The 12,404-nt window shown below is 41.6% G+C and overlaps 1 protein-coding gene across 1 annotated transcript in view; it reads left to right on the forward strand.

Moving 5' to 3' along the window:
• Positions 1–252: 252 nt before the first annotated feature.
• DLD (dihydrolipoamide dehydrogenase) overlaps positions 253–12,404 on the forward strand; it is a 49,906-nt gene continuing 37,754 nt past the window's right edge. Inside the window, exons 1-2 of the mRNA XM_006859353.1 lie at positions 253–318; positions 2,810–2,888. Coding sequence (XP_006859415.1) covers positions 280–318; positions 2,810–2,888 — 118 coding nt within the window. The 5' untranslated portion in view covers positions 253–279. The remainder of the gene's footprint in view (positions 319–2,809; positions 2,889–12,404) is intronic.

Raw genomic sequence — 12,404 nt, forward strand, 5'->3', positions numbered from 1 at the left:
TAAATCTCTAGACATTTTGACACTATCCCTTAAAATGGTCCCTCAACGACCTGCTGCCACAAAGCACCACGCTCTTTACGACAGCGCTCGTCGCTGAGCCTGACAAGCACGCCTAGTTTGGCGGTGGTGGGGCCTAGGCGGCGCGGGCCAATCATGCTGTCTATGGGTGATGACGTCCTGCTACTCTTGTGCATGCGCAGGGCGGGGAGACCTTGGTGAGGCGGTGGAGACGCTCAGCGGAGGTGAAAGCATTGGCGGAAAGGAAAGTACAGGGGAAAAATGCAGAGCTGGAGTCGTATGTACTGCGCCCTGGCCAAGGTGAGGGCCGACTGGGTAGGGTTGTGCAGAACCACAGGTATAAAGAGGTCTGCAGACGGGGTCGGGGACGCGGAAAAACAGCTGTTCGTAGTAAAGGCCGGCGGCCTGGCTGGACCAGCCGGGACCCACCTTTTTCACCGATTCCGCTCAGGCCGCTGCCGGGAGGAAACGGCCCCTTTTTCGGCCGCGGGAGGACGGGACTGTGGAGAGTCATTGTGGCTATCAGGCACACACTTCATTCCGAATCCGAGCCGAGGGACAGGCCTCTCCACCTTGGTGGAGGACGTATGAGCCACCTTTGCCCCGTTTGGTCTGGCTTTACACATCCAGCCGTTTTCCTGATCTGAATTCCGGCCCCGCAGGGAGTGGGTAACTTTTGGTCATCTGTTTGAAAGGCTCAGACACAACCAACCCCGACAGATAGCCCGAGGCATTCTCTAAGGTCCTTCAGTTTCAAACTAAGCTATCACTCAAGTTACCCAACAGACAGGCATTTAACCGCAAGGTCGATTTTTGAAATCTACCAACCGCTCCTCGGAAACCCTACACAGGGTCGCTATGAGTCGGAACCGACTTCATGGCCCTTAGCAACAATGATCAAGACAACTACAGGCACATTGTATGTATGAGATGGTGGCTGGGTCCTATATTGAGGAAGACGTTGCAGATAGTACAGATACCAAACTCCATTATTTCAAAAATAAATAGCAATTGGCGTTCCAGAAACTAGCATGCTGGAGATCAGGCTTTTAGTGCCAGGCAGAACTGCTGCCAAACTCAGGACTGCACTTAAATCTGCTGTTCAGACCACAGGTACAAGAGTTGCCTTAAGGTAAGAGCAAAGAGCATTGCTACATCAGGGCAGGTTTTGTCATTCTCTCCTTTCACTTGCTGTGGTAGGACTGCAGGCTACTCTGCTGTCTAGAAGTAGGGTGTTCTCTGAATCTTTTGGATAACTGAAATGATGTAAAACCAAGAGGCAATCACCATTAATTTATATGGGAAAATATTTTGAGAACAACTAGACCCAAAAGATAATCTACCAAATAACACGTAAAACCTAAAATAACATGAGCATGCATGTTCACAGACATAGTTAAAAACTGTGGTGGCTTGATGCAGAGATGGCGAGGAAGGAGCTTGGAGGAGGTGCCTTGGTGTGCCTGTGCCCGGCCTCTTTAATGGCTTGTTGCTGAATTTTGTTTTTTTCCTAAAGTAAGTGTCTCTTATTTGCAAAAGTGGGAACTAACATGGGTAGGTACAGAAAGAGCACAGTGACTCCATACAATAAGCACTGGACTGCGAACCACAGAGTCAGAGGTTCGAGCCCACCTGCTGCTCTGCAGACGAGAGATGAGGCTTTCTGCTCCCACAAAAAGATTTAAAGCCTCAGAAACCCTAAAAGGGTCACTGTGAATCGGAACTGACTTGACAGCATTTAACAACAATGATGGGTGGGCAAAAACAGGCACTAATATAGGTCTTTGTCATTGTAAAGTGCAGTTGAGTGGGTTCTGACTCGTAGCTACCCCGTATAGGGTTTCTGAGGAACCCTTGCCGTCCACTGCTTACCCTAATGTTCCACACCAGGGACTCCACAATATGTGAACAAAAGGTGTAATGCAAACTTTGAAAAGTGGGGAGAGCTGTATTTATTTTGATCCTTTGTGCCTCACTGTTCTTAAGAAATGGTTCCCATCCATATTTAGAGACTGTTGTAGAGTCTGTGATGCCGATTATAAAACTAATAGTTCCAGATTATGAGTACATTACTGAATATATTTTCCTAAATTCCCTTGTCTTATTTTCTGTTCTTAATGGCTAGGGAGCAAATTCATATATGGTTCTAGGTAAATCTGGACTGTTCTTACATGGTAAATTAGAGTTGGGAACAATAAATACAAATACAAGAGGATTGTCATAATGTGGATTATTCAGGCTCTTAAAACCTAGAACCTTTAGAGCTTTTAATTATGTCATAAATGTGATCACTGGCACTGAAAAATTAGCCATGCTTTCTGAAAACTTAATAAAACTTACACATTGAATACATTTCTTATTAGGGCAAATATAAAGTGATTTATTGAATATTTATAAAAAGTGTGACAAGCTGAGACTAAGAAAAGTTAAAATGATTATCGCTGTTAAAGAGGAGAAATTGGTAATCTCTGCTACAATGGAAGACAAATGAGCATTCAATGCATACTAAGTTTGCCTAAAATTGTATTTTCATTAACCTATAGTAGTTGTAAAGGAGCTCCGGTAGCGTAGTGATTACGAATCGGGCTCTAACCTCAAGGTCAGCAGTTGGAAACTACCAGCGGTTCTGCGGGAGAAAGATGAGGCGTTATGCTCCTGTAAAGATTTACAGCCTCGGAAACCCCTGTGCAGGGTCACCATGAGTCGGAACAGACTCCACGGCACATAACCATAGTAGTTGTATGTTTTGAGTTCAGATTTTACATAATAGGAACTTAATTTTCTCTCCTAGAGAGGCCATTTCGGCCGAATATCTCACGGCCTTCCGGGAGTTTCTGCACTGCCTCTGAGAACATATGCAGATCAACCAAGTAAGTGCTTTATTAATAAAACAGATTTTTTTCCTTTGTGTTAAGATGAAAAAATAATGTGAATATAAGAATGGTTATGGTTGGTGGTGTGCAGTAGAGTCAGTTCTGACTCATAGTGACCCTGTATTACCAGCTGTTCTGTGGGAGAAAGATGAGGCTTTCTGTTCCCACAAAGATTTACAGCCTCAGAAACCCTGTACAGGGACACTATGAGTCGGAGCCGACTCCACGGCACATAATCCCCACCACCACCATAGGATTTCCAAGGCTGTAACTGTACAGGATCAGAAAGCCTCCTTTTTCTCCCGCGGAGTGACTGGTAGTAGATTTGAACTACTGACCTTGTGGTTAGCATCCCAGCTCGTAATCACTACGCTCCCAGGGATCCTTGACTGTTAGGATGACCAATAATAAAGTATCAAGTCTTAGAATTCATATGTTCTTATATTCATTTGAATGTTTATTAAGCACATAGTGTTTTCCTGGTAGCAAACAAGGCAAAGTCCTGCATTTGTGGAACTTAAGAGTTTCGGGATAGGAGCCTAACAGTAACGTAAATATTTTGGGAGGTGATAGTGAAAATTAAAGCAGGTTTGTTGCTGTTGTTAAGTGCCGTTGAATTGGTTCCGACCCACAGAGACTCTGTAGGGTTTCTTAGGAGCGGCTGGTGAGCTTGAACTACCAACCTTGCAGTTCAGACGGCTTTGCAGTCTGACGCATTAACCCACAGCACCACAGCAGCACTACCAAATAAAGCAGGTAGGTGGGAGGAAATGAGATTAGAACTCTTTTCTGAGGAGAGCGCCTCTGAGCAGGGGCCTGAATTACGTGAGATAGTGAGGTTGTTTTGACAATGAGACGGGTCTGAGTGGGGGATTTGTTTGTGAGGTTTAAAGAATACCTAGAAGACTGGTGTGGCTGGGGCAGAGACCCACAGAAAAGAAAAGCACAGAGGTACACTGGGGTTAGATCATGGAGAGCTTTGTAAGTCAGACAAAGAGTTTGGGTTTCACTCTCAAAGTGTTACGGGAAATCACTGAAGAATTTTGAGCCAGGTGAGTGATTTTATATGCTTAGATTTAAAAAAGTTAATTTTTTCCATCTGGTAAGAGTGAACGTGTTGATTGTTTTAACATTGATTAGAATAGTAAGATGACGTTAGACATTGTAGAGGAAAATCTTGACGTTTATCATAAGCTTGTTTTTAAAGATTAGACGGATGTACTTTGAAAAGAGGCTGTTACGGATATGATCTTTTCTTTCTAAGCTTTTTTAATATTTTTTATATTTTCTATAGAGGATATAGGAGTCCTGGTGTGGCGCTGTGGGTTAATGCGCTAGACTGCAAAGTCAGTTTGAACTGCAAGGTTGGTGGTTCAAGCTCACCAGTTGCTCCTTGGAAACCCTCTAGAGGGTTGCTATGGGTCGGAACCGACTCTGTGGCACTTAACAACAACAACATAGAGGATATATGATTTATTTTTTTACATTTTGAACAGGCAGCTAATGGGCTTTTAATAAGATATTTTGGAATCTTAGTACAGGATGAGTGCCCATGAATAGTGTAGAAACGGTTCATGTGCCTGACTGCTGAGGTAGAGTGAATTTACTCAGTATGTCTCTTCTTTTCTAGCATGTTCTTTTTAACGCCCACCAAATAATTGGGTGTGACCATGTAAATAGGGTGCACTGGGTTCCAACGTAGGGATTGCTTAGTTCTGCCATCTAGCTAGGTTTAAAAGGAACCATCTCTGAAGCAGAAACACATGATCAAGAAAGAAGAGCCACATTCAGTAACTAATGAATTACAGTTGTGAGAAAGCTTAAGTGTAGGGAGCTATGAAGTCTACATTTGGATTAGGAATGATCACAGACTTTTTCCTAAGGAAATGATGCTGATACCTGAAATGGGTGAAGCTGGGAGGGAAATGGGTGATGAGAAAAGGTGTTCCAGGGAAAAGGAATGGTATGGGGGAATATTTTCGTGAGGGGCGGAGCATAGTGCATATGAGATACTGAAAAAGGTGTGGTGTGGCTGAACCATAGTAAAGATGGATAGCTAACCTCTCCAGATTATTGAAGACCTTAACTCTCTATTTAACAGAAGTTCATTGATTTGTTTGCTGTATGGTATAGTATGGCTATGTGCTGTGGAGTTTGTTTCAACTCATAACGACCCTGCATAGGGTTTCCGAGGCTGTAAATCTTTACGGGAGCACAAAGCCTCATCTTTCTCCCACAGTATGGCTGGTAGTTTCAAACTGCTGACCTTGAGGTTAGCAGCCCAACTCATTTGCAGTATAGAATACTGTAATTTTTTTCTCTCAGACTGTAAGAACCAGGGCTATTTAATGTACTCTGGTAGCATAGTGGTTATGAATCGGTCTGCTAACCTCAGGGTCAGCAGTTCAAAACTACTAGTTGTTCGGTGGGAGAAAGATGAGGCCATCAAGATAGTTCTGACTCGTAGTGACGCTGTATGGGGTTTCCAAACACTGAATTTGAACCGCTAACCTTGTAATGCAAACCAACCTTGCTGTCCAGTGTTTATTCTATAGTAACACACCAGGACTTCAGAATGTATGGGTAAGAAAACATAATAATGTGGATGTAGTGTAGTGGTTACGAGTCAGGCTGCTAACCTCAAGGTCAGCACGTCGAAACCACCAGCTGTTCTGTTGGAGAAAGATGAGGCTTTCTGCTCCTGTAAAGATTTACAGCCTTGAAAACCCTGTTCAGGGTCGCTGTGAGTCAGAACTGATTCCATGGCACATCACCACCACCACCACCAAGCTAATTGTAATTGCTGAAGTTTAAAATGCATAGTGTTGGTGGGTAAGCAGAATGTAGTAGGAGATACGGCTGTAGAAATAGTCATGAGGCGAATTGAGCATCCTGCTTCCATCACTTGTCATACTGTGATGCCTTTCATGTTATGATGCTGGAAGCTATGCCATTGATATTTTAAATACCAGCAGGGTCACCCATGGTGGGCAGGTTTCAGCAGAGCTTCCAGACTAAGACAGACTAGAAAGGAGAGGCAAATTACTTCTGAATGTTTAGCCACTGAAAACCATATGAATAGCTACAGTGCCAGAGTATGAAAACATTATAAATAGCACCAGAATATTGTCAGATATAGTGCTGGAATGAACCCCTCAGTTTGGAAGGCACTCAAAGAACAGCTGGAGAAAAGCTGCCTCCTCAAAGTAGAGTTGACCCTGATGATGCAGATGGAGTAAAAATTTCTGTACTTTTATTTGCTGTTGGGTCACAACTCAAACTTAGGAGAACCAGCTGCAAACATCCATTAATAAGCAGAACATGGAACGTACGAAGTATGAATCTAGCAAAATTGTTTAAGTGCTGTCAAGTCGATTCTGATCTGTAGTGACCCTGTATAGGGTTTCCAAGGAGTGCCTGGTGAGCTTGAACCACTGACTTTGTGGTTCAAACTAACCTTGCAGTCTAGGGCATTAACTCAGCGCCACGAAAATTGCCAGTTGTCAAAAATGAAATGGAATGCATAAAGATAAGTATCCTAGGCGTTGTTACTGTTGTTAAGTGCCATGAGGTTGGTTCCAAATCATAGTGCCACTGTATAGGGTTTCTGAGGCTTTAAATCTTCACAGGAACAGAAAGTCTAACCTTTCTTCTGCAGAGCATCTGACAGGCTCAAGCCTTGTATGTTATTGTTAAGTGCCATAGATTCAATTCTGAATCACAGTAACATTGTACAGGGTTTCCAAGGAGCAGCTGGTGGGTGTGAACCACCGACCTTATGGTTCATAGTCCAGTGTTTATCCTACAGCGCCACACTGCAATGAACTGATATTGGCCATTTTGAATCTGACAAATCATATGGTTTATTATGCTGGGAACAATGAATTCAAGAGGAATGGCATCACATTCATCATCAAAATGAATATTTCAAGATCTGTCTTGAAGTAGTGTCTAATATAATATCCATACACCTACAAGGAAGACCAGTTAATACCACTATTAATTCAATTTTATTATTCATTATTTGTGCGCCAACAACTAAAGCCACTGGTGATGACATACAAGAATTCCAGCAACTTCTGTCTGAAATTGATTAAATATGTAATCAACATGTATTGATAATTACTGGTGATTATAATGTGAAGGTTGAAAATAGGAAAGATCAGTAGTTGAAAAATGTGGTGTTGGTGATAGAGATGATGCTGGAGATCACATAATAGAATTTTGCAAGACCAAAGATTGACTCATTGAAAATGTTGCTGTTAATTGCCTTTGAGTTGGTTCTGATTCATGGTGGTGGTTATGCGCTGTGGAGTCGGTTTCGACTCATAGCGACCCTGTACAGGGTTTCCGAGGCTGTAAATCTTTACAGGAGCAGAACGCCTCATCTTTCTCCGTGGAACAGCTGGTAGTTTCGAACTGCTGACCTTGAGGTTCACAGTCCGATTCATAATCACTAAGCTACCAGAGCTCTTTTCTGATTCATAGCGATTCTATATAGTGTTTCCAGGGCATGGCTAGGGGGTTTGAACCTCTAACCTTGTGGTTAGCAGTCCAGTGGTGTCTATACACCTGGGCTTCAACAAATGGGAGACAGCAGAATCAAATTGACTGTCTTTGGGAACAGATGGTGGAAAAGCTCAGTATTATCAACCAAAACAAGGCCAATGTCTGACTGGAACAGACCATCAATTGCTCATATACAACAACTTCAGACTGAAGCTGAAGAAAATGAAAACAAGTCCATGAGAGCCAAAATATGACCTTCATCATTTCCCATCTGAATCTATAGACCATCTGAAGAACAGATTTGATTCATTAGACACTCAACAGTTAAGACTAGAGTGTTGTGGGGTGACATTAAGAACATCCTACAGGGAAGCCTGGTAGAATAGACTCACACAGACGTCAGGAAAGGTGAGATTTCTTCCTTTCCCCATGCTCCATAGCTGACCAGAGATGTGACCATTTCCCACCCTCATCTACCCCAGTGCAGACCCTGCTCTGTGGGAGTTTGGAGCCACATGGTTGGGAGCCACATCATTGTGAGGTTGGAGCTAGCTGCACCACATTTTTATCACTTTAGTGCATGGATTCAAGTGGACTCAGCTCCAGACCTACAAAACCCACAGAGCCACCAGACCAGCATTTATCCAGTTACCCTGCCCCCAGATTCCATGTGGTCCTAACACACTGAAACCAGCTCCATCAAAAGCCCCAACGAACTACTTCTGGATTTTACATTGAGTGCCCTGAACATAGATAACACTGAGGTCAATAGGAACTCCATGTAGGACTAGGAACTCTGCTGTCACATCCCTTCCACAACTACCTCATGAGCTCCTTGAATTGCAGGAGCCCCCCAGAGATTCCTCTCCTCTGGGTCCAACAGCTGCACTTGTTTGTTTTTATAAATATGACATCCCCACAAAGCCCCAGAGATAACAGACCAGTTTAGCTAAGAAAGAGTTAAAAGGAATTCAGTGGATTGGCAAAGTTCTAGGAGTACAAGGAGAACATAGAAAAAACTTGCAAAGAATTCAGGAAAATGCTACAAGAACAAACAGACAAAATAAATGCAAATTTTGAAACAATATAAAATCTGAAATTAGAAATGGAGAAGATTAATACTAAGTTTTCAGAAATGGAAAATACATTGAAAGGGCAAAGGAGTAGATTTGAAGCAATGGAAGCCTGAATTAGTGAATATCAAGATAAATCTCTTAATACTAGTGTGCTAAAAGAACAATCAGGAAAAAGGATGAAAAATCCAAAGAAAGCCTAAGAGTTATGTGGGACCCCATGAAGAGGAACAACTTACGTGTGGTAGGAATTCCAGAACAGGAAGAGACAATACAAAGCACAGAAAATTGTTGAAGAGTTTGTTGGTTAAAAAAAAAAAAACTTCCCTAGCATCATGAGCTAATGCATCAGACTGCAGAGTCGTTTGAACTGCAAGGTCGGTGATTCAAGCTCACCAGCTGCTCCTTGGAAACCCTGTACAGGGTCGTTATGGGTTGGAATCGACTGGATGGCACGTCACAACAACAACAACAACAAACATCATGAAAGACAAGGAGATAAGCATATAAGAAGCTGAACAAACCCCAAACAGGATAGTTCTCAAAAGAAAATCAGCAAGACATATCAGAAACTTTCTAAAATCAAAGACAAGGAAAGAATCAGGAGAGTAGCTCAGGAAAAAGGAAAAATTACCTACAACAGAGGCTTGATAAAATGAAGCTCTGATTTCTCATCAGAAGCCATGTAGGCAAAAAGGCAATGGGATGACATATATAAAACTACAAGAAAAAAATTTGCCAACTAAGAATTAGCATACTCAGCAAAACTGCCCCTCATGTGTTGTTATAGTTGTTGTTAGGTGCCATTGAGTCAGTACCGACCCATAGTGACCTTATGCACAGCAGAATGAAACTCTGCCTAATCCTGGGCCAACCTCACTACTGTTGCCACACTTGAGTCCATCTGGGCTTCCAAGGAGCACTCTGGCTGCACTTCTTCCAAAACTGATCTATTGGTTTTTTTGGCAGCCCATGGCACTTTCAATATTCTTCTCCAACACCATAACTCAAAAGCATCAATTTTTCTAGGGTCTTCCTTATTCACTGTCGAGCTTTCACATGCTGTGGTCATTGAAAATACCATGGCTTGGATCCAGGTGCACCTTTGTCCTCAAGCTGACATCTTTACTCTTCAACACTTGAAAAAGGTCTTGTGCCGCAGATTTGCCTAATACAATATGTCGTTTGATTCCCTGACTGCTGCTTCCATGAGTATTGATAGTTGATCCAAGAAGAATGAAGTCCTTGACAACTTAAGTGCCATCAAAATATGGCAAAAATAGGACGTTTCCAAATAAACAGAAATTGAAGAAATTTGTAATGGACAGACAAACTTTTACAAGAAATGTTAAGAGAATGTTTTTGGACTGAGAACCGACAACAGCAGACAACAGCTTGAGATTACCATATATGACAGCACCACCCAGAATTCAACCCAGATACAGAAGTAATTAAAGTAAAGCAAACCTGTTATTGTTAAGTGCTGTCGAGTCAATTCCGACCCATAGCAACCCTGCAGTTGACCTTGCAGTTCATACGGCTTTGCAGTCTGGCGCATTAACCCACAGCCCAACACCAGGACTCCTGTAAGACTGTAAATAGGAAACTAGACATATCAATGTAAAAAGAGGGAATTGTGGAGATACAGAACTTCAAATGTCAAGGAAGTTGAGATTTCAAGATAAAACAGACTACATTAGGTAGGAGAAAAAAATTAATAAATTACAGGGTAACTTCAAAGAAAAGTAATATACCTGCTCATCCAAAAAAAAAAGTGGAACATCAGAAAGATTTAGTGATCATTAACACAACAGAAATAAAAATCCACAAACAAAATGAACTCAGCTTAGAAAATTATGTGGGACAAAGAATCTAGCAGCACCATAAAAACACACACAGAAAAATGATGGCATTCAATTCATACCTATTGATAATTACACTGTATGTAAATAGATTAAATATACTAGTCAAGAGACATAGAGAGCATAAAGAATAAGAAAACAGGATCCTACAAGAGACTTATCAAATAAATGGATGCAGCCTAAATGCCCACGAACAGAAGAATATTTAAACAAGCTCTGGTATATGCACATAATGGAATACTAAAGAACTCTGAAGAACAATGCTGAATCTGTGAAACACCTCACAACATGGTTGAACCTGGAGGACATTATACTGTTTATAGAGATTTTGGTATTTTCTATATTTAAAAAAAATGGAAAGAAAAAAAAAATCCTAGATTACACAGTCATTTAGGAAATAAAACCCTAGTTTCCTGGTTCCCAGCCCAGCCCAACCCAACCCCACTGCTGTCAAGTTGATTCTAATTCTTAGCGATACTATGGGACAGGGTAGCACTTGTCCCAGAAAGTTTTCAAGACTTTAAATCTTTATTGATGCAAGCTGCCATATCTTTTCTCCTGTGGTGTGACTGGTGCGTTCAAATTGCTGACCGTTTGGTTCACAGCTGAGCTTTTAACCACTGTGCCACCTGGGCTCATGGTTTCTTGGTTTCTCTTATCTTTTGTTCACTTCTCCTGGCTTTACTTACTAAAATAAGGTCTTTTCTAAGCCAAATATATTGCTCACTTTTGTACCATCAGCTTACTTACACGTATTTGCATATCAGTGGCTAAAAATAAAAATACATGCTCAAAATCTAAAATATTTAATTCAGCTGTGTAGTCATAGGAGTCCTGTAGGATAAAGCACTGGACTTCAACTTTGTTTTGAACCGTGAGTTGGCGGTTAGAACTCACCAGCCACTCCTTGGAAACCCTATATAGGGTTACTCTGAGTCAGAACCAACTTGATGGCATTCAACAACAACAATAATATAGTCATTAAAATGTTTTTGGAGGAATTATAATAGATACTAATCATAATGTAAGGGGTTCTGGTGTGGGATAAGGACTGGACTACTAACCACAATGGAATCCCTATACAGAATCGCTATGAATTGGAACTAGCTCAGTGGCACCTAATAATAAAATACAAAATCACAACACAAGTATATCTTATAGAAGAGTGAGAAAATGTAAAATTTTATGTGTGTATGCATAGAGAGGAGTATCTATATGTAAACGTGTGTGTAGGCACATATATTCATAAAAGACATAATTACAGATGTTTCTCAGACATAACCAAACGCTTTGTGAAATTGACTTCCTAGGTTTGAAAGTTTAGGACTTTAGTCTTATGAGACAACTCAGTCAATTGGCATAAATAGTTCATGTTCTATATCCTAGTGAAGTGAGCAGTGTCCAGGGTCTTAAAGCTTGTGAGTGGCTAAGACACAACTATTGGTCTCTACTTATCTGGCACCCTAGGATAAGCACTTAACCTCAAGGTTGGTTTGAACCTCAAGGTCAGCGGTTCAGAACCGACATGACGGCACTTAATGACAACATCAGAAGCAAAACAGTAAGAAGGAAACCAGCTTCTCAGAAGAAACAAGTCTGCGAGGCTAACAGCTTCATCTCCCTTGATATCAGAACTCGATGGTGCTCTACTACCAATAACTGCTCTTCTGACTACTGTCATGATAGAGGGTTCTGAACAGGATGGATAAAAATGCAGAACAAAACTCAGATTCTTAGAGGCCAACTAATTGGATCATTTGAAACCCTGAGACTTGCTCTGAAATACTCTTTTAACCTTGAACTGAAACTATCCCGAGATCGCCTTATAGTCAAAGTTGTTGTTGTTATCCGACTCAGCGACCCTACACATGGTTTCCGAGGTAGCACACAAGAAAAAAACATTACCCAGAAGTACAGTGCTCTATTAAAAAACATCTATTGTTGTTGTTGTGAAGTGCCATCGAGTCGATTCTGACCCAAAGCAACCCTGTTAAGGGTTTCCAAGGAGCAGCTGGTGAGCTTGAACCACCAACCTTGCAGTTCAAATGACTTTGCAGTCTGTCGCATTA

This window comes from Chrysochloris asiatica, unplaced genomic scaffold (assembly GCF_000296735.1).
Source record: "Chrysochloris asiatica unplaced genomic scaffold, ChrAsi1.0 scaffold00032, whole genome shotgun sequence".
Taxonomy (NCBI): Eukaryota; Metazoa; Chordata; class Mammalia; order Afrosoricida; family Chrysochloridae; genus Chrysochloris; species Chrysochloris asiatica.